The sequence below is a fragment of the Tetrahymena thermophila genome (genome assembly GCF_000189635.1).
Source record: "Tetrahymena thermophila SB210 genomic scaffold scf_8253908, whole genome shotgun sequence".
Classification (NCBI taxonomy): Eukaryota; Ciliophora; class Oligohymenophorea; order Hymenostomatida; family Tetrahymenidae; genus Tetrahymena; species Tetrahymena thermophila.
Genome location: NW_002475972.1, coordinates 116,961 through 144,498, shown reverse-complemented (window position 1 = coordinate 144,498; position 27,538 = coordinate 116,961). Strand labels below are relative to the sequence as shown.

At 18.7% G+C, this 27,538-nt stretch overlaps 5 protein-coding genes across 5 annotated transcripts; 3 read left to right on the top strand and 2 right to left on the bottom strand. All coding sequences in view use genetic code 6, as the record gives it.

The window, feature by feature from the left end:
• Positions 1-702: 702 nt before the first annotated feature.
• Positions 703-5,750, bottom strand: TTHERM_000903903 (hypothetical protein; the record flags this gene model as incomplete). The annotated part of the gene is made up of 11 exons (XM_012800835.1): positions 703-799; positions 981-1,070; positions 1,359-1,448; positions 1,762-1,851; positions 2,143-2,232; positions 2,529-2,618; positions 4,129-4,218; positions 4,461-4,550; positions 4,773-4,862; positions 5,114-5,203; positions 5,446-5,750. The coding sequence occupies 11 exons, from the start codon at positions 5,748-5,750 to the stop codon at positions 703-705; spliced, it is 1,212 nt and encodes a 403-aa protein (XP_012656289.1).
• A 1,730-nt stretch (positions 5,751-7,480) lies between these two features.
• TTHERM_000903901 (hypothetical protein) lies at positions 7,481-21,714 on the bottom strand (the record flags this gene model as incomplete). The annotated part of the gene is made up of 34 exons (XM_012800834.1): positions 7,481-7,583; positions 7,777-7,866; positions 8,150-8,239; positions 8,515-8,604; positions 8,846-8,935; positions 9,187-9,276; positions 9,552-9,638; positions 9,865-9,954; positions 10,233-10,322; positions 10,617-10,706; positions 10,992-11,081; positions 11,375-11,464; positions 13,017-13,106; positions 13,398-13,487; positions 13,775-13,864; positions 14,265-14,354; positions 14,692-14,781; positions 15,075-15,164; positions 15,450-15,539; positions 15,832-15,921; positions 16,208-16,297; positions 17,626-17,715; positions 17,935-18,024; positions 18,306-18,395; positions 18,693-18,782; positions 19,061-19,150; positions 19,429-19,518; positions 19,643-19,732; positions 20,058-20,147; positions 20,459-20,548; positions 20,856-20,945; positions 21,226-21,315; positions 21,563-21,618; positions 21,676-21,714. 34 exons carry the CDS (start codon positions 21,712-21,714, stop codon positions 7,481-7,483), a joined length of 2,985 nt encoding a protein of 994 aa, XP_012656288.1.
• Positions 21,715-23,576: 1,862 nt separating this feature from the next.
• Positions 23,577-24,062, top strand: TTHERM_00903900 (hypothetical protein; the record flags this gene model as incomplete). Its single annotated transcript, XM_001027065.1, has 1 exon — positions 23,577-24,062. One exon carries the CDS (start codon positions 23,577-23,579, stop codon positions 24,060-24,062), a length of 486 nt encoding a protein of 161 aa, XP_001027065.1.
• A 2,260-nt stretch (positions 24,063-26,322) lies between these two features.
• TTHERM_00903890 (transmembrane protein, putative) lies at positions 26,323-26,769 on the top strand (the record flags this gene model as incomplete). Its single annotated transcript, XM_001027064.2, has 1 exon — positions 26,323-26,769. The coding sequence occupies one exon, from the start codon at positions 26,323-26,325 to the stop codon at positions 26,767-26,769; it is 447 nt and encodes a 148-aa protein (XP_001027064.2).
• A 340-nt stretch (positions 26,770-27,109) lies between these two features.
• Positions 27,110-27,538, top strand: TTHERM_00903880 (hypothetical protein; the record flags this gene model as incomplete). The annotated part of the gene is made up of 1 exon (XM_001027063.2): positions 27,110-27,538. The coding sequence occupies exon 1, from the start codon at positions 27,200-27,202 to the stop codon at positions 27,536-27,538; it is 339 nt and encodes a 112-aa protein (XP_001027063.2). The 5' UTR covers positions 27,110-27,199.

Genomic DNA, 27,538 nt, shown 5'->3' with positions numbered 1-27,538 from the left:
GAATGTTAAATTAATTTTTGTTCTTATATTTCTTCATAAAAGCAAATATTAAATTAATATTTAATATTTAATAATTATTATATTTTATTTGTTCTTTTTATCCATTTATAATTAATTAATTATATTCCATAAATTGCTTTTCAATATTTTTGAAAAAAAAATAAATGATATAATAGATTATAAGATTAGAAGATGTAATTATTTATTCTTTTATTAATATCCTTTAAAATTTATTTTTATTAATAAAAAAAGTTTTTAAACATTTCAGTTTTATCTCATTAGGTTCTCGAAATTAATCTGAAGTATATTTAATTTTTTAATATTATTAATATTTTTTATATAATTAACTTTCTGTTTATTTAAAAAAATAATTTTTCTAACAGAAATTCTCATGATTATTCATTGATTATATTCTACAAAATTTTTTTTACTATCTCAACTTAATTTTCATTTTAAAAAATTAAATCTTTAAATAATTATTTTTTATTTAATGAGGTCCGATGCTAATTATTTTGATGCCTTAATTTATTATTTTAATTTACCAAAATATAAGTTTCATATATATAAAAATAATAATAAATCAATATATAGATATTTTAGGTTAAACTATCTTATAACAAAAAATTATATATTAAAACATATTATTTTCTATTATTCAAATATTTTATTGGTATTCTTCCTTTTTCACCACTTACGTATGTATCACCATTAGAAATTTATTTCAAATAAAACTAATCTTTTTGATTTAAGACACTTGCTTTTTATTTTCAATTATTATGATACATAGATTTAGTTGTTGCTTTTATATAAAATAAAATTGAAATAAAACACTAAAAAAAATTAAATAGAATAAATAAAAAATAAAAAAATAAATCAAAGAAAATACTAATAAACAAATTAATAGAATTATATTGTTTTAAATTCCTTTTTAAAAATAAAAATAAAAATATCACAATTCAAAACAAATAAACTGTAATTACCAAAGTAAAAGTGTCAAATTTGAGAGATTAGTGCTATTTGCTAAAGCAGAACCTAACCTTGATGCACCTTAGTCACCAATTTAATTATTACTATTTAAATATTTAAGAAAAAACATTTAATTAATTAGTAACTTAGAAGGAAAAATGAAGAAAAAATATGAAATAAAAGTAATGAATTAATAAATGATAAAAGCAAATGTGAAAATAAATAAATGAGTTAAATTAAGAAAGATGGAAGAAAAAAAAACAAAAGTGCAATAAAAAAAAAAGAAAAATTAATAAAATAAAAACTAATAAACAATTAAAAGAATAATATTGTTTTAAATTCATTTTTATAAATAAAAATATCATAATCCAAAACAAGTAAAAGGTTTTTACTTAAGATAAAGTGTCAAACTTAAGAGATTAGTGCAATTTGCTAAAGCATAACCTAACCTTGATGTACCTTCATCACCAATTTAATTTTTTCTTTTTAAATAGAGAAGAAAAATATATCATTAAATAGTTAATTAGTTATTTAAAAGGAAAAAATGAAGAAAAAATATGAAATAATAAAAATGAATTAATAAATAATAAAAGCAAATGTTGAAAATAAACAAATGAGTTAAATTAAGAATGATAAATGAAGAAAAAACACAATTACAATAAAAAGAGAAAAATAAAGTAAATCAAATAAGCAGCTAATAAATAAATAAAAAGAGTTTTTTTGTTTTAAATTCATTTTTAAAAATAAAAATAAAAATATCACAATCAAAAACAAAAACAAATAAACTGTATCTACCCAAGTAAAAGTATCAATTTTGAGAGATTAGTACAATTTGCTAAAGCTGAACCTAACCCCAATGCACCTTAATCATTAATTTAATTCAATCTTTTTAAATATTGAAGAAAAAATATTTCATTAATTAGTTATTTAGAAGGAAAAAGTCAAGAAAAAATATGAAATGATAAGAAATGAATTAATAAATGATAAAAGCAAATGTTGAAATTAAATAAACGAGTTAAATTAACAAAAATAGAAGAAAAAAAGGAAATTACAATAAAAAATAAAATGAAAAAGAGTTATAAATCAAATAAAAAGCTAATAAACAAATTAAAAGAATTATATTGTTTTAAATTCTAAATAAAAATATCACAATCCAAAACAAAAAACTGTTTTTACTGAAGATTAAGTACTAAATATGAGAGATTAGTGCAATTTGCTAAAGCAGAGACTAATCTTGATGCAACTTAATTACTAATTTTACAGTCACTTTTTAAATATTAAAGCAAAAATATATAATTAATTAGTTAATGAGAAGGAAAAATAAACAAATAATATGAAATTATAAGAAATGAATTAATAAATAAATAATTTTAAAAATTGTTGAAAATAAAAAAATGAGTTAAATTAAGAAAGATAGAAGAAAAAAACACAATTACAATAGAAAAAAGCAAGAAAAATAAATCAAATAAAAAGCTTAAAAACAAATTAAAAAAGTTTTATTAATTTAAATTCGTTTTTATAACTAAAAATATCACAATCCAAAATAAATAAACTATTTTTACAAAAGGTTAAGTGTCAAATTTGAGAGATTAGTGCAATTTGCTAAAGAAGAACCAAAGCGCTATGCACTTTAGTCATCAATATTCTTCCCACTTTTTAAATATTGAAGAAAAAATATAAAATTAATTAGTTTTTTAGAAGGAAAAAATGAAACAATAAGAAATGAATAAATAAATAAATGATAAATGGGAATGTTGGAAATAAAAAAAGTTAAATTAAGAAAGATAGATGAAAAATAAACACAAGTATGATAAAAAGGAAAAAGAAAAGAAAATCAAATAAAAAGACAATAAACAAATTAAAAGAGTTAGATATATTGTTTTAAATTCATTTTTATAAGTAAAAATATCTCAATCCAAACAAAATAAACTGTTTTTATTAGTTAAAAGTTTTGGAAATAAAAAGCGAATAAATAATAAAAAATGGAAAATGAATTAAAAAACTTAAAGTGAAAATTAAGTAACCAAAAAAACATTTGTGTTAAGAAAGTGAATAAGTGGGGATGTAGGTGAGAATTTTTATTAGAAGAATAATATAATAAATAAATTGCAATTTAAATATAAAGAAAGTATTAATAATAAGAATATTTATAAATTAAATATACCTCAAATCAATTTTGAGAACCTAATGAGATAAAAGTGAAGAGTTTAAAAACTGTTTATATTAGTAAATTTAAATTTAAAGTAAATTGATAAAAAATTAGTAATTACCTCTTCTAATTTGCAATACTTTTTAATCTATTATATCATTTATTTATTTTTTCAAAAATATTTAATAGCTATTTATGGATTTAATTTAATTAATAAAAAGCAGATTAAAAGAACAAACAAATTATATGAATTTATAAATTTGCCTTTAGTTAGAGAAATCACAAAAAAGTTAGTGTAAAATTAATTATTAAATTATACTATTTCTATTTAAAGTGCTTGCTTACTTAAAAATATATTTAGAACTATGGATGTTATAAAGGATTATTAAAATGCGCACACATTAAATAGAATAAAGTAATTTTTTAGCATATTTACATGTATTTTTTTATTGAGATTTATTTTCATATTTTAAAAATCTGAAATTTTTTTAAAAATTTTTTATTTATTATTAGCTATTTATTAATTTACAAAAATATGAATGATATTTATATATATAAAAATAATAAAATCTATGTATCTTTGTATCTATATTTAAGGTTAAAAAATTTTTTTCAAAAAATTATATAATAAAACATATAATCAATTATTCAAACATTTAACATTTATCCATCCTTTTTTCCCTACTTCTTTATCGTCAGAATTATATTTTAAAGAAAACTAATCTCTTTGATTTCATACAATTGTTTATTACTTTGAATTCTTATGATATCTTTTTGTAGTTTATTCTTTATTTATTAATTTGTAAAAACTTTAAATTAATATTAAGTAAAATAAATTTTTAAATTATAAATTATTTCTTAAATTAATAAATAAAATAAAATTAGTACTATAAAAAAGATAAAAAAAACAAATCAAATAAAAGCTATCAAAATAAATTCAAAGAGCTTTTTTGTTTTATACTAATTTTTATATTTAAAAATATCACAATCCTAAACAAATAAATTTTTTTTACCTAAGTTCAAGTATCAAATTTGAGAGATTAATGCACTTTGATAAAGCAGAACCTAAACCTGATGCAGCTTCATCATTAATTTGATTGCCACTTTTTAAATATTGCAGAAATAATATAAAATTAATTAGTTAATTAAAAGGAAAAAATGAAGAAAAAATATCAAATAATAAGATATATTAATTAATAATAAATGTAAAAATTGAAAATAAATTAATGAGTTAAATTAAAATACAAAGAACAATAAAAAAAAGGAAACAAAATAAAAAGAAAAAAAAAAGAGCTTTATTGTTTTAAGTTATTTTTTACAAATAAAACAAATAAACTGTTTTTACTTAAGATAAAGTTCTAAATTTGAGAGATTAATACACTTTACTAAAGCAGTACATAAGCCTTATGCACCTTCATCACTAATTTTACTGTAACTTTTTAAATATTGAAGAAAAAATATATAAATAATTAGTTTAAAGGAAAAAATGAAGAAAAAATATGAAATTATAAGATTTTAAATGATGAGTTAAATTAAAAATGAAAGAAGAAAAAAAAATGTAAGCACAATAAAAATAATAAGAAAAAAGAGCTTTATTGTTTAAATTAGTTTTTACAAATAAAAATATAAAAATCCAAAACAAATAAACTGTTTTTACTTAAGGTTTAGTGTCAAATTTGAGAGATTAGTGCACTTTGCTAAAGCAGAACCTAAACTTGTTACACCTTCATCACCAATTTTATTGTTACTTTTTTAATATTGAAGAAAAATATATCATTAATTAGTTAATTGGAAGGAAAAAATTAAGAAAAAATATGAAATAATAAGATTATTTAAATTTAAAAGCAATAGTAGAAAATAAAATGTAAAGTTAAATTAACAAAAAAAGAATAAAAAAAGGCAAGCACAATAAAAACAAAAACAAAAAAAGGGCTTTATTGTTTTAAGTTAGTTTTTATAAAAAAATATCACAATCAAAAATAAATAAAAAGTTTTTACCTAAGATCAAGATTCAAATTTGAGAGATTAGTGCACTTTGCTAAAGCAGAAATTAAGCTTGATGCCCCAATTGCACCAATTTTATTGAAACTTTTTAAATATTGAAGACAAAATATATTATTAAATAGTTAATTAGAAGGAAAAAATGAAGAAAAAATATGAAATAAAAAGATAGATTAATTAATAATAAAAGCAAAATTTGAAAATAAAATGATGAGTTAAATTAACAAAAGCAAAAACAATAAAAATAAAAAGAAAAAAGAGCTTTATTGTTTTAAGTTAGTTTTTAAAAATAAAAATTTCACAATCAAAAATAAATAAATTGTTTTTACTTAAGTATAAGTGTCAAATTTGAGAGATTAGTGCACTTTGCTAAAGCAGAACCTAAATCTGATGCACCTTCATGACCAATTTTAAAGAAGGGCTAAGCGGCTCGAGTGGGCGAGTCGGAGGGTCTTAGCAGTGATATCGGGGGTTCGAATCCTATACCGCCCCCTTTATTTCGAAAAATTCCATGTAAAAATGTGAATGTTACCAGCGGTCTCCTTGGTAGGAGGGAAGGGCCAAATCTGATAGGAGGTAAAGAGGAGGCCCCATTCTGAACAGAAGATCTGGAATACAAATGGGAAGCGAGCATAATGCGTAGTCAAATCATGGAAGATTAGTAGAAATGCCATTAGGGTGTAGGTGACCCTTCCCTTCTAGTATATTACCCACAATTATATATAAATAAATTGGTATACGTATAATAATAATGTATAAGTAATTATATATAGGGCCCCTATCCCGAGTGCATGTAACCATGTGCGAGTATGTATGTATGTATGTATGTATGTATGTATGACCAATTTTATTGTTACTTTTTAAATATTGAAGAAAAATATATATTTAATTAGTTAATTAGAAGGAAAATATGAAATAATAAGAGTAATTAATAAAAGTTAATGCTGAAAATAAAATGACGAGTTAAATTAACAAAGAAAGAAAGAAAAAAACCAAGCAAAATAAAAACAAGAAGAAAAAGAGCTTCATTATTTTAAATTAGCTTTTACAAAGCAAAAGTTGAAAATAAAATGATGAGTTAAATTAACAAAGAAAGAACAAAAAAAAGCAAGCACAATAAAAACAAAATTAAAAAGAGCTTTATTGTTTTAAATTAGTTTTTATAAATAAAAATATGACAATCCAAAACAAATAAACTATTTTTACCTAAGATAAAGCTTCAAATTTGAGAGATTAATGCACTTTGCTAAAGCAGAACCTAAGCGTGATACATCTTATTAACCAATTTAATTGAAACTATTTAAATATTGAAGAAAAAATAAAAAATTAATTAGTTAATTAGAAGGAAAAAATGAAGAAAAATGTGAAATAATAAAATTAATTAATAATTAGTTAAATAAATAAACAAAGACAAAAAAACAAGCAAGCACAATTAAAAGAAAAAGAAATTAAATTAAAAGAGTTTTAATGTTTTAAATTAATTTTTAAAATTAAAAATATTGCAATCCAAAATAAATAAATTGTTTTTATCAATTGTAAATGTTAATCGCAAAAAATGAAGAAAAAATATTAAATAATAAAAAATTAATAAAAATTAATAAAAATTAATAAAAAATTAAAAATTAAAAATTGAAATGAAAATTAAGTTAAAATGGCTAAAAAATTTTTGTATAAATACAAATCAATGAATAAAGATGAGAATTTCTAATAGAAAAATATTTTTTTAAATAATTGAAAGTTAAATATAAAAAAATTTTTTTAACATTTTTTAATTAAATATACTTTAGATCAATATAGAGAACCTAATGAGATTAAAGTGAAGAGTTTAAAAACTTTTTTTATCAATAAAAATAAATTTAAATGATATTAATAAAAAAATAAATAATTACTTCTTCTAATTCTTTTTTATTTTGAATCTATTAAATCTATTATTTCATTTTTTTTTTTCAAAAATATTGAAAAGCAATTTATGGAATTTAATTAATTAATTATAAACGGATAAAAAGAACAAGTAAAATTTAATAACCAAATATCAAATATTAATTAAAAGATTTGTTTTTATGAAGAGATACCACAAAATTAATTTAAAATTCATTATTTAATATTAAAATTTGTATTTAAAACAGATAGTTAAGAGCAAATTTACACAAAAAGTGTCAAGCGCACAATGTGTGCACTCAAAAAGGAATTACCCTAAATAAATTTCGTTATATTTAATAAACTATTTAATAACTTACAAAAATAAATATGATATTCATAAATATGAAAAAAATAATAAACCTATCTTTCTAAATTTTAGGTTTAACTATAAAAAAACATATTATTTTATAATATTAAAATATTTAATATTCATCCATCGTTTTTTCACCATCTGTTTCTCACAATTATTTCTAAGAAAACTAATTTTTTAGATTTAAGGCACATGCTTTTTATTTTCAATGATTGAACTTATTTGATAAAGTTTTAACTTTTAATATAAAAAGTAAATTATTAAAAAAAACTAAATAGAATAAAATTTTTAAATTAATAAATAATACAATTTTAGCAGAATAAAAAAGAAAAACAAACCAAATAAAATACTAATAAATAAATTAAAAAAGTTAATAGTTTTAAATTCATTTTATATTAAAAAATATCAAAAACAAATAAGTTGTTTGTACCTTAGGTCAAGTCTCAAACTTAAGAGATTAGTACAGCTGGCTAAAGCAGAAACTAAGTCTTAAGAACCAATTAAACCAATTTTATTGCTACTTTATAAGTATTGAAGAAGAAAAAAAAATATAAGTTATTTAGTTAAAAGGAAAAAATATGAAATAATAAGAAATAAATTAATAAAAGAAGAAAAAGTTGAAAATAAAAAAATGAGTAAAATTATCAAAGATAGTAAAAAAAAATAAACACAAATACAATAAAAAAGAAAAATAAAGCAAAATTAAATAAAAAACTATCAAATAAATTAAAAAAGTTATTGTTTTTTAAATTAATTTTTATATTCAAGAATATAGCATTTAAAAACAAATAATATCTTTTTACCTTAGGTTAAGTGTCAAATTTAAAAGATTAGTGCAATTTACTAAAGTAGAACCTAAGCCTTATGCACCAATCTCACCAATTTAATTGCCACTTTTTAAATATTGAAGAATATATATATATATTATGTTAATTAGAAAGAGAAAATGAAGAAAAAAAATACGAAATAATAATAATAAATTAATTAATTATAATGTAAGAGTAAAAGTCGAAAATTAAAAAATGAGTTAAATTAACAAAGATGGAAGAAAAAAAACACAAGCACAATAAAAAAGAAAAAGAAATTAAATTAATTAAATGAATAAAATTGTTTTAAATTAATTTTTATATTAAGAAATATCGCAATCTAAAACAAAAACTGCTTTTACGAAAGTTCAAGTGTCAAATTTGAGAGATTAGTGCAATTAACTAAAGCAGAACCTAAATTTGATGCACCAATTGCACCAATTTAATTGAATCTATTTAAATATAATGAAATAATGTGAAAATAAGAATTAATTGATAAAAAAAGCAAAATATGAAAATTAAAAAATGAGTTAAATCAACAAATAAAGAAAGAAATAAAACAAAAACACTATAAAAAAGAAAAAGAAAGATAAATCTAATAAAAAGCTAATAAATAATTAAAAGAGATAAATTGTTTAAATTCATTTTAATATTAAAAATATCACAATCCTAAACAAATAAATAGTTTATTACTTAAGATTAAGTATCAAATTTGAGAGATTTGTGCAATTTGCTAAAGCAGAATCTAAGGCTGATGTACCGATATCACCAATATTATTGCCACTTTTTAAATATTGAAAGAAATAATTAATTACTTAGTAGAGGCAAAAAGTGAAGAAAAAATATTTAATAATATGAAATGAATTAATTAATAATAAAAGCAATAGTTGAAAATTTAAAAATTATTTAAATTAACAAAGAATAGTTAGTTAGTTAGTTAGTTAGTTAGTTAGTTAGTAAATAATTTAAAAGAGTAAATGTGTTTTTATATTAAAAAATATCACAATTTAAAACTAATAAACAGTTATTTTTACTCAAAATTAAGTTTCAAATTTGAGAGATTAGTGCAACTTTTTAAAGCAGAACTAAAACCTGATACACCTTTATCACCAATTTAATTATCACTATTTAAATATTTAAGTAAAAATATATAACAAATTTGCTATTTAGAAGGAAAAAATGAAGAAAATATAAAATAATAAGAAATTAATTAATTATAAAAGTAGAATTTAAAAATAAAAAATTGAATTAAATTAATGAAAAAAGTAAAAAAATACAAGCAAAATCTTAAAGAAAAAGAAAAATTAATCAAATAAATTAAAAGAGGTGTATTTATTGTTTTAAATTTATTTTTATATTAACATATATCACAATCTAAAGCAAAAAAAATTGTTTTTACTAAAGATAGAGTCTTAAATTTGAAAGAGTAGTGCAATTTAGTAAAGCACCTAAGCCTGATGTACCTTAATCACCAATTTGATTCTTTCTTTTTAAATATTGAAGAAAAAATGGATTATTAATAGAAGAAAAATGTAAAGAAAATTAGAAATAATAAAAAATTAATTAATGAAAAAAGTAGAATTTAAAAATTAAAAATGAGTAAAATTAACAAAGAAAGATAAAAAAACTATCATAATAAATTAAAAGAGTTAGATATTATGCTTTAAATTAAGAATATCACTCGCAATCCAAAAATTTTAAATTGTTTTTACCCAAGACCAAGTCTTAAATATGAGAGTTTAGTGCAATTTTTTAAACCAGAACCTAAGCCTGATGCACCTTAGTCACCCAATTAATTTTCACTTTTTAAATATTGAAGAAAAAATATTAAATTAATTAGTTAGTTAGAAGTAAAAAATGAAGAAAAAAATATGAAATAATAAGAAATAAATTAATGAATAATAAAAACAATAGTTGAAAATTAAAAGTGAGTTAAATTAACAAAGATAGAAAAACAAAAGCTCAACAAAAAAGAAAAAGAAAAATAAATAGCTAGCAAATATATTAAAAGAGTAAAATGGTTTTAAATTCATTTTTATTTTAAAAATTTTCACAATCTAAAACAAAAAACTGTTTTTACTAAAGTTCAAGTGTCAAATTTGAGAGATTAGTGCAATTTACTAAAGCAGAACCTAAATTTGTTGCACCATTTGCACCAATTAAATTTTCCCTTTTTAAAAATTGAATAAAAAATTAATTAGTTAGTAAGAATGAAAGAAAGAAAGAAAGAAAGAAAGAAAGAATAATGAAATAAAGGGAAATAATAAGAAATGAATTAATTAATAATAACAAAAATATTTGAAAATTAAAAAATAAGTAATGTAAGCAAAGAAAAAAAACATGTGCACTATAAAAAAAATAAATCAAATTAAAAGCTAGCAAATAAATTAAAAGAGTAAAATTTTTTTAAACTCATTTTTATATAAAAAAATTTCACAATCTAAAACAAATAAACTTTTTTTACCTTAAAGAAAGTGTTAAATTTGAGAGATTACTGCATTTTCCTAAACAAGAAACTAAACCTGATGGCCCTGAATCACCAATTGAATTACCACTTTTTAAATATTGAAGAAAAAATATCAAATTAATTAGTTAGTTAGAAAGAAAGAAAGAATACGAAATAATAATTATAAATTAATTAGTTAATTATAAAATATTAGTTGAAAATTAAAAAATAAACGAGTTAAATTAACAAAGATAGAAAAAAAAAATTACAATTAAAATAAAAAAGAAAAAGAAATCAAATAAAAAGCTAAAAAATAAAATAAATGAGTTAAATTGTTTTAAATTCATTTTTTTTTTTAAATATCACAATCTAAAACTAATAAACTGTTTTTACTCAAGATTAAGAGTCAAATTTGAGAGATTAGTGCAATTTTTTAACGCAGAACCTAAGTCTAATGTACCCTTATCACTAATTGAACTGCCACTTTTTAAATATTGAAGAAAAAAATAGAATTACTTAGTTATTTAGAAGGAAAAAATAATGAAAAAATGTGGATCATTAAAAAATTAATTAATTACTTAATTAATAATAAAAACAATAGTTGAAAATTAAAAAATAAGTTAAGTTAAGAAATATAGATAGATAGAACAAAAAAAAGACAAGCAAAATAAAAAAAATAAAAAATATGCTAAACTAAATAAAAAGCTAGCAAATAAATTTAAAGAGTGTTACTTTTTTATATTAAAAAATATCAAATACTAAAAAATAGTTTGTACCAAAGGTTAAGTGTCAAATTTTAGAGATTAGAGCACTTTGTAAAATCAGAACATAAGCCTTATAAACCAACAGCATCAATTTAATAGCGACTTTTAAATATTGAATAAAAAATTATTATTAATTAGTTTGTTAGAAGCAAAAAATGAAGAGAAAATATCAAATAATTAAAAATTGAAAATTGTAAGTGAAAATTAAATCAAAATAATTAAATAATATTTTTATAAGTAAAAATGAATAAATATAGATGAGAATTTCTATTTGAAAAATAATACTTTTAATAAATTGAAAATAAAAGAAAAGAAGCATTAATAATAATAATATTAATAAATTAAAAATACCTTAGATCAATATGGAGAACCTAATGAGATTAGAGTTAAGAGTTTAAAAATTTTTTATATTAATAAAATAAATTTAATGTATATTGATAAAAAAATAAATAACTACTTCTTCTAATTTGTTATATTTTTTAATCTATTACATCATTTATTTTATTATTTTCAAAAATATTGAATTGCAATTGATGGGATTTAATTAATTAATTATAAGTGGATAAAAAGAACTAATTCATTAATTAATTAATCTAATCAATTTACTTTTTGGAAGAGATATCACAAAAAAAGTTAGATTAATATTTTTAATTTAAACTAATAAAGTAAAGCATATATAATTTCAAAAATAATTGGTTATTAATACTAAAACTCTTAAAATTAGATAATAAATATTGCTATTTACTAAGTATTTTATCTCTAACTAAAAAGCTACTTGTAATATCAAAATAAAAAATAAATAAATTAATTTATATATTTTAAGCTATTTTATTTTAATATATTAAAATGTTTCATTTTTTATTTTAATTTTATTTTAAAAAAATAAAAAAATAATTTTTTAATTTGTAATAATTCTTTTTATTTTTATTTTCCTTTTCTTATTTAATTAAATATTGATTATTTATATATTAATTATGAATTCTAATATATTATTGATAATTTAGTTTTCAATTCTTTGTTATAAAATTTTATTTTATCTTTAAATTTTAAATAAAATTAATTTTTTGCTTTTAAATTTTTTATATACTGTAAGTTCTCATATATTAACAACCCCCCCCCCCTCATAAACTTTTGAAAATTTTTTTGGTTACCTATATAAATAAATATGATATTCATAAATATAAAAATAATAATAAATCTAAATATCTATATATATTTAAATTATTTTATTACAAAATATTATATAATAAAACATATTATTTTATATTTTTCAAATATTTTATATTTATTCATCCTTTTTCACTGCTTGTATTTATGTATATATATCACGACTTAGAGAATCTTATTTTTAAGACAACTAATCTTTTTGATTTAAGACACTAGTTTTTTACTTTTCCTTATTATGATGGATTGGTTAAGTTTACTGCTCTGTAATATGTTAAATTAAAATAAAAAACTAAATAAAATAAATTTTTTTATAAAAAATTATGTTTAAAATTAATTAATATAAAAAAAATTATCTGAATATAAGAGAAAAAATAAATAAATTAATAAATAAAATAAAATTGTTATGAATAAATTAAAAGAAAATTGTTATTTTAAATACAGATTATAACTAAAAGTATCAAAATACAAACAAATAAACTAAATTTACCTAAGATCAAGTGTCAAATTTGAGAGATTAGTGCAACTATTTAAAGTAGAAACTAAGCCTAATGTACCTTAAGCACCAATTTAATTCTAACTTTTTAAATATTAAATAAATAATATTAAATTAATTAGTAATTTAGTAGGAAAAAATGAAGAAAAGTATGAAATAATAAGAAATTAATAAATAAATAATAAAATCAAATTTAAAAATAAAAAAATGAGTTAAATTTAAAAAGATATAAGAAAAATAAGCACAAGTTCAATAAAAAAGAAAAAGAAAACTAAATTTAATATAAAGCAGTTAACAAATTAAAAGAGCTAAGTTGTTTTAAATCAATTTCATATGTAAAAATATCACAATCCAAAAGAATTAAACTGAATTTACAAAAGAATAAGTGTCAAATTTGAGAGATTAGTGCAATTTTCTAAACGAGAACCTAAGCCTGATGAATTTTAAGTACAAATTTGATTCATACTTTTTAAATATTGAAGAAAAAATAAATAATTAATTAATTATTTAGAAAGAATAAATGGAAAAATATGAAATAGTAATAAATTAATAAATAAATAAATAATAAAAGCAAATGTTAAAAATAAAATAATGATTTAAATTTAGAAAGATAGAAAAAAAATATGCACAAATTTAATAAAAAAGAAAATGAAAATTATATAAAATAAAAAATAATAAGCAAATTAAAAGAGCTTTAAATTCAATTTTATAAGTAAAACTATCAAAATCCAAAACAAATAAATTGAATTTACCTAAGATCAAGTGTCAAATTTGAGAGATTAGTGCAATTTACTAAAGCAGAAAATAAGCTTGATACACCTTCAGTCCCAATTTTATTCTCACTTTTTAAATATTGAAGAAAAAATATATCATTAAATAATAATTTAGAAACAAAAAATGAAGATAAAACTTGAAACAATAAGAATTTAATTAATTAATAGCTAATAAAAGCTAACGTTTAAATTTAAAAAATGAGTTAAATTTAGAAAGATAGAAGAAAAATATGGGCAAGTTCAATAAAAAAGAAAGAAAATTAAATCAAATAAAAAGCAATTAACAAATTAAAAGAGCTATTTATATTGTTTTAAATTCAATTTTATATGTAAAAATATCGCAATCCAAACAAAAAAAACTGAATTTAACAAAGAATAATTGTCGAATTAATTTAATAGATTTATGCAATTTGTTTTAAATTCAATTTTATAAATAAAAATATCACAATCTAAAACAATTATAATTTACCCAAGATAAAGTGTCAAATTTGAGAGATTAGTGGAATTTGCTAAACCAGAACCTAACCTTGATGCGCCAATTGAATGAAGTGAATTGCGACTTTTTAAATATTGAAGAATAAATTATTAATAATTTAGAAAGAAAAAATGAAAAAAAATACGAAATAGTAAGAAATTAATAAATAAATAAATAATAAAAACAAATTTTGAAAATAAAAAATGAGTTAAATTTAGATAGATAGATAGATAGATAGATAGATAGATAGATAGATAGATAGATAGATAGATAGAAGAAAAATAAGCAAAAGTTCAATAAAAAAAGAAAAAGAAAAGGAAATTAAATAAAAAACAATAAACAAATTAAAAGAGCTATGTTGTTTTAAATTCAATTTTATAAGTAAAAGTATCTCAATCCAAAAGAAATAAACTGAATTTACGCAAGAACAAGTTTCAAATTTTAGAGATTATTGCAATTTGCTAAACTAGAACCTAAGCTTGATGCACCTTCAGCACCAATTAAATTTTAACTTTTTAAATATTGAAGAAAAAATATTTAATTAATTAATAATTTAGAAAGAAAAAATGAAGAAAAAATATGAAATAATAAGAAATTAATTAATAATAAATAAAAGCAATAGCTGAAAATAATAAAATGAGTTAAATTTAGAAAGATAGAAGAAATATAAGCACAAGTTCAATAAAAATGAAAAATTAAATTAAATCAAATAAAAGCCATTAACAAATTAAATGAACTATATTGTTTTAGATTCAATAATTTATGTAAAAAGAATACAATACAAAACAAATGAATTGAATTTACTTAAGATTAAGGGTCAAATTTGAGAGATTAGTACAATTTGCTAAGCAAGAACCTAAGCATGATGCACCTTAATCATAAATTTAATTAGATCTTTTTAAATATTGAAGAAAAAATATAAATAAATTTGTAATTTAGTAGGAAAAAATGAATAAAATAACAAGAAATTAATTAATATATAGCAAATGTTATAAATAAAAAAATGAGTTAAATTTAGAAAGATAAATGAAAAATAAGCTAGCACACATACGTTCAATAAAAAAGAAAAATAAAAGTAAATAAAATAAAAAGCCATTAACAAATTAAAAGAACTATATTGTTTTAGATTCAATGCTTATGTAAAAATAATACAATACAAAACAAATAAATTAAATTTACCTAAGATCAAGTGTCAAATTTGAGAGATTAGCACATTTTGCTAAACTAGAACCTAAGCTTGATGCACCTTCAGCACCAATTAAATTTTCACTTTTTAAATATTGAAGAAAAAATATAAATAAATTTTTAATTTAATAAGAAAAAATGAATAAAATAACAAGAAATTAATTAATTAATATAGTACAAGCAAATTTTGTTAATAAAAAAATGAGTTAAATTTAGAAAGATAAAAGAAAAATAAGCAAGCACACATACGTTCAATAAAAAAGAAAAATAAAAGTAAATCAAATAAAAAGCAATTTACAAATTAAAAGAACAAATTGTTTTGGATTAAATGTTTTTGTAAAAATAATACAATACAAAACAAATAAATTGAATTTACTAAAGAATAAGTGTCAAATTTGAGAGATTAGTGCACTTTGCTAAACCTGAGCCTAAGCTTGATGCACCTTTTGCACCAATTGAACTATTACTTTTAAAATATTTAAGAAAAAATATATAATTAATTAATAATTTCGAAAGAAAAAATATGAAATAAATAGAAATTAATTAATACATAAATAATAAATGCAAATGTTATAAATAAAAAAATGAATTAAATTTAGAAAGATAGAAGAAAAATAAGCACAAGTTCAATAAAAATGAAAAATGAAAGTAAATAAAATAAAAAGCAATTAACAAATTAAAAGAACTATATTGTTTTAGATTCAATGCTTATGTAAAAATAATACAATACAAAACAAATAAATTGAATTTACAAAAGATTAAGCATCAAATTTGAGAGATTAGTGCACTTTGCTAAACCAGAGCTTAAGTTTGATGCATCTTCTGCACCAATTAAATTTTCACTTTTTAAATATTGAAGAAAAAATATATAATTAATTAATAATTTAGAAAGGAAAAATATAAAATAAAAAGAAATCAATAAATAAATAATAAAAGCAAATATTAAAAATAAAAAAATATGCTAAATTAACAAATATAAAAGAAAATAGATGCAAAAATAATAAAAAAGTAAAAGGAAAGTAATTTTTAAAAAATTAAAAAAGTTTTTTTATTTTAAATTGAAGAAAATATCACAATCAAAAACTAATAAACTGTTTTTATTAATTAGAAGTTTTATAAATAAATAATGAATAAAATATTATGGATAATTAATTTAAAATATTTAAGATGAAAATTAAATTAAAACAAAAAAAACAATTGTAAATAAAATTAGATAATAAAGGGGATAATTTATATTAGAAAATTAAAATTTTAAACTAACTGAAAGTTAAATATTAAAAAATATTAATTATAATATTTATAAATTAAATATACTTCAGTACAATATGGAGAGCCTTATGAGATAAAAGTGAAGAGTTTAAAAACTTTTTATATTAGCAAAAATAAATTTAAAGTAAATTAATAAAAAAATAAATAATTACTTCTTCTATTCTATTGTAATTTTTAATCTACTATAACATTTAATTTTTTTTCTTCAAAAATGTTGAAAAGCAATTTATGAATTTATGGAAATTTGATTAATTAATTATTTAATTATAAATGAATAAAAAGGACAAACAAATAATGAATTTATCAATTTGTTTTAGTTTGAGTAATCTTAAAACAGTTAGTGAACGAATAAATATTCATTATTAAAAAAATCTAAATATTTTTATTTAAAATGTGTACTTAAAATTATAGGAAATAGAGTTTGGATAAAAAGAAAAATGAGAATGCTAACTCAATAGAATAAAATAAATTTTTAAGGTGTTTAAGTATATTTTATAATATATAAATTAATCTCTTTTTTAATTTTTCTGATTACAGAATATAATAAAATAAAACATATTATATAAATTTATATTTATTGATTATATCATAAATATTGTATTTTTAAGTCAACTAATCTTTTTTATTTAAGGTACTTTGGTTTCGGATATAAAAATCTTTCAATAAGTTAATTTTTACTATTAATAAAAATTACAATCAATTACTAAAAAAAATAAATAAAATATTATACTTTAAATCAATAAATATTAAAAATGTTAGCAGAATTAAAAAAGTAAATAAATCAAATAAAAACTAATAAATAAATAAATGAAAACTGTTAGTTAGTAATTTAATTACACTTTTTTAAATTCATTTTTTTATTCAAAAATATGATAGTCTAAAACAAATAAACAGTTTTTACCTTAGATAAAGTGTGAAAATCGAGAGATTAATGCACTTTCTTAAACCAAAACCTAAGGCAGATACACCTGTATTACCAATTGAATTCTACCTTTTTAAATATTGATGAAAAAATATTTAGATAATTAGCTAGCTAGTAGGAAAAAATAAAGAAAAAATATGAAATGATAAGAAATTATTTAATAATAAAAACAAAAGTGGAAAATGAAAAAAATTAAATAACAAGCAAATAAATAAAGCAAACTTAATATCATTTTAAATTCATTTTTGTCAAAAATATCGCAATCCAAAACTAATAAACTGTATTTACTAAAGATCAAGTGTTAAATTTAAGATTTTAGTGGATTTTCCTAAACCATAACCTAAGCCTGATGCACCAATTGCACCAATTAGGTTCTACCTTTTTAAATATTGAAGGAAAAATAAAAAGTTAATTAGTTTATTTAAAAGAAAAATGTAGAAAAAATATCAAAATTATAAGAAAATAATTAATTAATAATAAAATAAAAGTTGAAAATGAAAAAATGAGTTAAATTAACAAGTAAATAAATAAACAAATAAATATAAAAAAAGAAAAAATAAATCAAATAAATATTAAAAATTTAGTTATTTTTTTATTTTGCTTTAAATTCATTTTTATATTCAAAATTATGACAATACAAAACAAATAAGTTGTTTTACCTTAGATTAAGTGTCAAATTTGAGAGATTATTGCACTTTCCTAAACTAAAACCTAAGTCTGATGCACCACTTGCACCAATTGAATTCTCTCTTTTTAATATTGAATAAAAAATAGTTAATTTGTTAGTTAGAAGGGAAAAAGAAGAAAAATATGGAGTAATAAGAAATTAATAAATTTATTAATAATAAGCAAAAGTTGACAATAAAAAAATGAATTAAATTAACTAACTAAAAATAAATAAATAAAAATTAAAGCAGAATAAAAAAAAGAAAAATAAATTAAACAAAAACTAACAAACAAATTAAAAGAGGAAGTTAGTTTTTTTGTTTTAAACTCTTTTTTATATTCAAAAATATCATAATTTAAAACAAATAAACTGCTTATACGATAGATCAAGTGTCAAATTTGAGAGATTATTGCACTTTTCTAAACCAGAACCTAAGCCTATTGTACCTTTATCATGAATTTAATTCTACCTTTTTAAATATTGAAGAAAACATATACAGTTAATTAGTTAATTACAAAGTATAAATGAAAAAAACATTAAAATAAAAAGAAATTAATTAATTAATTAATAATAAAAGCAAAAGTTGAAAATTAGATTTAAACTAATAAATAAACATATATAAAAATATTAATAATAAAAAAAATCAAATCAAATAAAAAGCTAATAAATAAATTTAAAGTGTTAGTTTTATTTTCTTAAATTCATTTTAATATTTAAAAATATTTAAATCCAAAACAAATAAATTACCATAGACGGAGTGTCAAATTTGAGAGATTAGTGCACTATCCTAAACCAGAACCTAAATTTGATACACCTTCATCATCAATTTAATTTTCCCTTTTTTAATTATTTAAGAAAAAATATAAATAGAAAGAAAAATGAAGAAAGAATATGAAATAATAAGAAATTAATAATAAGAGTAAAAGTTGAAAATAAAAAAACAAATTAAGTTTGCAAAAAAATAAATAAATATAAAAAAAAAACACAAGCAGAAAAAAAAATAAAAAGAAATCAAACAAAAAGCTAATAAATCAAAAATTAAAAGAGTTAGTTTATTTTTTTTAAATTCATTTTTTGATTCAAAAGTATATCCAAAACAAATAAAATGTTATTACCAAAGTTGAAGTGTCAAATTTTAAAGATTTGTGCATTTTCCTAAACTTAAACCTAAGCCTGATGCACCTTCACCGCCAATTTTATTTTCCCTTAATAAATAAATAATAAAAATAAAATTTGAAAATAAAAAATGAATTAAATTAACAAACAAAAAACGAAATAAATAAATAAAATTCAAAAATATCACAATCCAAACAAATAAATTGTTTTTACCATAGATAAAGTGTAAAATTTGTGAGATTAATGCACTTTCTTAAACCAAAACCTAAGCCTTATGCCCCAATTGCACCAATTTAATTATTCCTTAAAAATATTAAAGAAAAAATTAATTAGTTAATTTGAAGGAAAAATGAAGAAAAAATATGAAATAATAAGAAGTGAATGAATGAATTAATTAATTAAATAATACTAAAAGTAGATAATAAAAATATGAGTTAAATTAAAAAAAAAACATTAAAAGAGATAGAGAGATAGATAAATAAATAAATAAAAGCAGAATAAAAAAAAGTAAAAAATAAATCAAATATAAAACTAATAAATAAATTAAATGTGTTAGTTAGTAATACTCTTTTAAAATCATTTTTATGTTCAAAAATTTCACAATTCAAAACAGATAAATTGTTTTTACCTTAGATCAAGTGCCAAACTTTAGAGAAAAAGGCAATTTCCTAAACCAGAACCTAAATCTGATGTACCTTAATCACCAATTTAATTTTCCCTTTTTAAACATTGAAGAAAAAATATATAGTTGATTAGTTTGTTAGAAGGAAATAATTAAGAAAAAAATATGAAATAAAAAGAAATTAATTAATTAATAATAGAATAGAAGTTGAAAATGAAAAAATGATTTAAATTAACAAAAAAAACAAAGAAACAAATAAATAAATATAAAAACTTAATCAAAATAAAAAAAAAATATAAATCAAATAAAAAGCTTGTAGATAAATAAAAAAATTAGTTAGTTTTTTATTTTTAAATTCATTTTTTATTCAAAAACTTCGCAATCCATAATAAATAAACGATTTCTACTTTAGTTGGAGTGTCAAATTTAAGAGATTAGCGCACTTTCCTAAACCAGAACCTAAGCCTGATGTACCTTCATCACCAATTTAATTTTCCCTTTTTAAATATGGAAGTAAAAATATACAGTTAATTTGTTGGTTAAAAGAAAAAAATGAAGAAAAAATATTAATTAATAAGAAAAGAAGTAATTAATTAATGATGAAATCAAAGTTAAAAATAAAAAAATGAGTTAAATTAAGAAATATAAAAGGAAATAAAAATAAACCAAGAATAAAAAAATGAAAAATAAATCAAATAAAAAGTAATAAAAAAATAATTTATAAGATTTAGTTAGTTTTTTTGTATAAAGTAATTGTTTACACTAAAAAATATCATAAACTAAAAACAAATAAACTATTTTTACGAAAGATCAAGTGTCAAATTTTAGAGACTAGTGCACTTTCCTAAAGCTAAACCTAAACCTGATAAACCTTTATCACCAATTTAATTTCGACTTTTTAAATAATAAAGAAAAAATATACAGCTAATTAATTAGTTGGTTAGTAAGAAAAAATGAAGAAATAATATGAAATAATAATGAAAATAAAAGTTGAAAATGAAAGAATGAGTTAAATTAACTAACGGAAATAAACAAAAAATGCAAGCAGAATTATAAAAATAAATGAAATAAAAAGCTAATAAATAAATAAATTAAAAGATTAGTTAGTTCTATTGTTTTAAATTCATTTTATATTCAAAAATATCACAATCGAAAACTAATAAACAGTTTTTACTCAAGATTAAGTGTCAAATTTGAGAGATTAGTGCACTTGCCTAAAGCAGAACCTAAACTTAATGTAATTTCATCATCAAATTAAATCCACCTTTTAAATATTGAAGAAAAATTATGAAGTTAATTATTTAGTTAGAAGGAAAAAATGAAGAGAAAATATAAAATATAAAAAAATAAAGAGTTTTTAATCAAAATAAAAGTTGAATGAAAATTAAGTTAAAAGCTAATGAATATAGATGATCAGTTAAATAAAAAATAATAATATTGTAAATCAGATCAAAATTAAAACTAAAAAAACATTAATAAGAATATTTATTAAATTAATAAATCAAATTTACTAATTTTTCAGATCAATATGGAGAATCTAAAAGGATAAATGTGAAGAGCTTAAAAACTTATTTGATTAAATAAAAATAATTTAAATAATCTTGCTAAAAAAATAAATATTTACTTGTTCTAAATCCTAAAAATACGTTTTATCTTATATCATTTATTTTATTTTCAAAAATATTGAATATCAATTTATTTATAGATAATAAGCGATTTTATAAATTAATTAAATATTATATCAAACTAATTTAGTTAAAAAGAATAGTTAAATTTTCATAATTATCAAATAGAAAATTTATCAATTTATTTGATTATAGGAAAATAAATAAAAAAAACTTAGTGTCACATTAATTAATTATTAAATCTTAATATTTATTTGAAAACTTATACTTATAAAAATTGCAATAATCAAAGATGGGCTATCATATATTGATAAAATTCTATCAATTAATGTATTATAATTTAATAATATAATTTTTAAAATATTAGATATAATTTTTTAGTCCAGTAATAAGGCGAATATTAATATTTATTAAAATATAATTCATAAATATTTATATCATTAAAATTATAATAAGCATTTTAATAAATATGAACTATTTATTATCAGTGATTTTAGTTTTATACGAATGAGTATCACAATTTTGCTAGTAAAAATAAATAATCTTTCTTAAATTAATATTAATAAATCAAACTTTGAAATAATATATCAATAATATCAATAGTAGATTTTAATAAGATTTCTGATTTCCTAGAAAATATTAAATCATCAAATTCTTTTTCAAAAAACATTTGAAGAGTGCTAAGCAATAAAGAGAGCTTATGTATTAATAATGAACTCCTTTCTTTAGATATCTTGTTTATATTTTTTACTTTCAAGCTCGATATTATAAATTTCTAAAATTTAATAGAGACAAATGTATAAAACTAGGAAATCAGTGTAAAAAAATAATTATGGTGAAATTATATAAATAATAATTGAGATAATAATATTTAAAATATCACTTAAGATTTTCTATTTAAGCTTATCAGCTTAATATAAGTTAAAATTGAATTATTATCACTGTCTTTATCATTATAAAATCATAGATAATATTTAATCATCAAAAAATAGAGGAAGAAAATTTTTTAGGCTTTAACAATGTTGGACAGACAACATATTATTTATTGATCTTACAAGTAAATATGTTTCAAATTATGAGTGAAGAAAAGCATTTTAAAAAAATAAAAATGATATGATCTCATAATTATTTAAATAAAATGAAATTATTAATTATAATTTACAATAACTATGAGTAAATTTCTTTTATAATATCTACTAAATAATATATCATATGAAGTCTGTCTAAAATTAAAATTGAAAGAAAAATAATTAATTAATTAATTTTTGTTGCAGTGTTTTTCTAATTTATTTGATATAAATAAAATGAATTATTTTCAAATATACTGAGAAAAGTAATCATTTATTTTAATTTGAGTTTTTTTTAGATAATATTATAAATAATTTAATTTATGAAAAGCCTCTTAATTCTTTATTGATAATCTTATATGAAGGATTTTAATAATTTTTAAAAATAATTATTTTATTATTTATGAGCAGTTATCAAAAACATTTATCTCAAAAATTTAAAAACATTAAATAAAGAATAATAAAACAAAGCATTATGGTCATTTATTTATTTACTTAAAGTTGATTGATATTTTCTTTTACTAAAAAACACTTTTTATTTTGCTTAAACAAAAATAAGTTAATTAATGTCTTACTTACACTTTTCAATTAGGAAAATTTAACTTTATATTTTAATGATCGATTGTAAAATTAACATCTATTGAAAATAATACACCTTGTGCTTTAATTGCATCCTTTTACATAATATTGATTAGTAATTAAAGTAAATACAAAATTAGATATATAAATAGATTCAAATAGACTCAAAAAAAAAATCAAACAGCATCAGAAAAAATTAACTAATTTAGCAATTAGTACTTTCTTTAGTTTATATTGCTTTTAAAATAGCTTATATGTTCCTTGGTGATTTGGTAATTAATAAACAAACAAAAAGCCAATTTTAAACTAAAAAATAAAAAATTAATAAATTACTCGATTTATTGCTCGTTTCTTTATTGGTATGCTAAGCTACTGATTTTTCTTTAAAATTGTATGACATCGACAGCGGAGAAGATGGAGAAGATGAGGCTGAAGACATTGACTATGACATTCATGAATTTAATGGTGTCTGGTCTGAAGAATCAAGCACTGATTAAGGTGAAATTGTTGAAGATGGTGATTTTAAAGGAAAGTATTACTTCTTTGACAATGGTGAGATTCACATCGCCGCTAACTACGTATAATGGCAAGAAAATCTTCAAGACATTGGTGAATCAATTTATGAAACTCATAGACACTACAAAGTGGGCAAACTCAAACACGTTGGTCTTGAAGGTCAACTCACCAAAGAAGAAGTTACTGACTTCGTCTTAAAGAGAATTAGATCTAAGAAAAACTGATTCGCAATTCAAAAATAAAAATGATTGAAAAGATCAGTCAATCCTTTCTTACAAAATAAAGTTTTTTATATAAAATATTTTGTTGATCAAATTTCATATTATAAACAAGTTATATTTATATATATATATTTATGTCTCTTAAAAAACAATATTAAAGTTAGGCTAATTTATTACATTTTTATGCATATTTACATATAAATTTTTTTTAAAGAGCATAATTGAAGTATTATTGTACTTATATTAGGAATAGACCGTCTATACGGTTTTGCTGTATATTATACGGTATACTTTGTAACTAAAAATAAAATTACTTTATTTTTTAATTTTATAATTTGAAATATTAATTAATATATTAAATATTTTTTTATATTAAAATAAAATATTTCTAAAGTAAAATATTTAACAGCTCAGAGTTTTTTTATTTTTTGATTTCTTAGTAAAACACAGACATAAATTCCTAACTTTACATTTTTTCAACTGTAATTATTTACTTTGTTCTTTAAAATTAAAAAAATTTAAATATAGGAGAAAGTAAATTTCCCTATTACTAAATAACTCCTAATCCTTAGTAATAGAAAGTAAAATGTAATTTTAAAAACTTTATTTAAGTGAAACAAAATATTAAAATAGTTTAAATGTTTACTTTTATTTCAATTTTAAAATAGGAATATTAACAAAATTAATACAAATTAAAGTAAAATTAATATTATTAGTATATCTTGATGATATAAAAAACTACTTATAATAATATATGAATTTACAACAATTAATAGTAATGAACTTTAAGTACAAATTCTTTGTATGTAAAAGTAATCCTTCTTGAAAATATAACTTCAAATTTTGGAGATGAATTTTATGCACAATAAATTGTATTCATTAAAAAGTTATCCATATTTTTAATTTTACAATAGCATTTTATAAAAATGATTAGTTAGTATTTGATTTAAAAAAATAAGAAATTAATCACAATTTTACTCATAAAATCAAATTTATTTATATTTATTTATTTGATAATTATCTACGATTAAAAGAAAATTAGATCTAAATCTAGAAAAAAATTAAGCTAAAACATTAAATTGATTATTTTCGCATGAGATATATACTTTTTTATACAATTTCTTTGATATTTAGAAATGTCTGATTTTTTTATTAAAAAGAAGATAAAATTAAATTTTTAAAAATGCAATAGAGAAAATATTTTGTTTAAGATATAAAGGATAATGGGAATGAGAACTCAGTAGAATAATAATTTATTTAGTCAAATTTACAAGCATATTTCATTCTCTTATTCGACGAATCTACATAAATTGGAGGTCTGAGTTTGTGAGGAAATACGTTTTATTTATTTACTTTATGGAATATTAAGTTTAAATACATTTTACATGTAAAAATGAAATTCATCTTATTATTATTACTGTCTTGTCTTTTTACTCAATTTAAAGCCTAAAATTAAAATTGAAAGAAAAATAATTAATTAATATTTGTTGCAGTAGTTTTATAATTTACTTGATATAAATTGAGAAACATAATCATTTATTTTAATTTGAGTTTTGTTTAGATTTGATTATAAATTTTTCTGCTCAAGATTAATCGTAGTAAATTATTTATTTTTTTAAAGTTGATTGATATTTTCTTTTACTAAAAAAATTTTTTATTTTGCTTTAACAAAAATAAATTAATGTCTTACTTACACATTCTATTAAGAAAATTTAACTATATATTTTAATGATTGATAGTAAAATTAACATCTATTAAAAATAATAAATATTGTGCTTTAATTGCATCCTTTTACAAAATAGTGATTAATTAAAATATGTAAATACAAAAAAAATTAGATTTATAATTAAAGTCGAAAAGACAAAAAAAATCAAATTTATTTTTCATTTAATCAATTAATTTGTTTTAATCATTAATTATAAAAGAAAAAAAATATAATTTAATTCTTTTAATTTGTTAAGTTTTTACATCAAAATAATTTCAACAAATCTTAAATTTACTTATTATTATAAGTTAATTGATATTCAGAATAATAGATTTTCTTTCTATTATAAAGAATAAAAATAACTAATATAAATTTTAAATTTATTAGATAAATTCTTATGAGAAAGAAATCATAAGAACCTGATCAAATTTATATTATCAGCAAACCTAATTAAAAATTAGCTAACTTATCTTTAATCAGTATCAGAAAAAATTAATTAATTTAGACATTAGTACTTTCTTTAGTTTTTTTTGTTTTAAAAAAGCATGTATTTTCTTGATGATTTGGTAATTAATTAATAAACAAAAAACAAATTTGAAACAAAATAAAAAAATGAATAAATTACTCGCTTTATTGCTCGTTTCTCTGTTGGTATGCTAAGCTACTGCTTTCTCCTTCAGACTTTCTGATAGCGGAGAAGATAAGGGTGAAGACAATGGTGAATTTTCTGGAGCCTGGTATGAAGAATCAAGCACTGATAAAGGTGAAGTTGTTGACTAAGGTGAATTCCACGGAAATTATTTCTTCTACGACAATGGTGAGATTAACATCGCTGCTTTCTACTAAAAATAGTAATACAATCGTCAAGACCTTGGTGAAAACATTTATGAATCTGATAAACTCTACGATTAAGGTGAACTCTTACACGTTGGTCTTGATGGTCAACTCACCAAAGAAGATGTTGCTAACCTTGTCTTAAAGAGACTTAGATCTAAGAAAAACTGATTCGTGTTGAAAAAGTAAAGATGAAAGTCTATATTTCAAATTGAAAAGATTCGTCAAAGCCTATCTTATAAAATAGAGTTTATATATAAAATATTTTTTTGATCGAATTTTATATTATAACAAGTATATATATATATAAATATTTGTGTCTCTTTATAAATAATATTTAAGATAAACCAATTTATTACATCTTTTATGCATCTTAATTTTTAAAATAAATTTTTTTATTAGCATAAGTTAATTATTTTGTATTTATAATATTAATCCAATTGATAATATTATTTTAAATTTTATTTTTTAATTCTATTCAATGTCTTTTTAAATAAAGTTTGAATACATACAAATTTTACTTAGTAAATTATAAAATACTTAAAAGATTATTAACAAATGCTGTAATTAATCTTTGCATTTAAGAAGGTCTTTATTTAAAATGCTTGAAATGAATAAACTACTTGCTAAACTACTTATAACTTTATTGCTACGCTAAGCCATTTTTTTTTCTTTTAGAAGTTCTGATAAAGGAAAAAATCGAGTTAAAGAAGCTGATTAAGATAAAGATGAAGATAATGGCGAGTTTAATGGTGGCTGGTCATAAACTAATTTTACTGACAATACTGAATTTGTTGACTAAGGTGAGTATCAAGGTAAATATTAATTCTACAATGACAATGACGAAGTTTAGATTACTGCTTATTACGAAATAAATATTTTCAACAATCAAGAGTTTAAAAAAGAATCATAAGTTTTATTTTCTCACAGATAAAGGTGA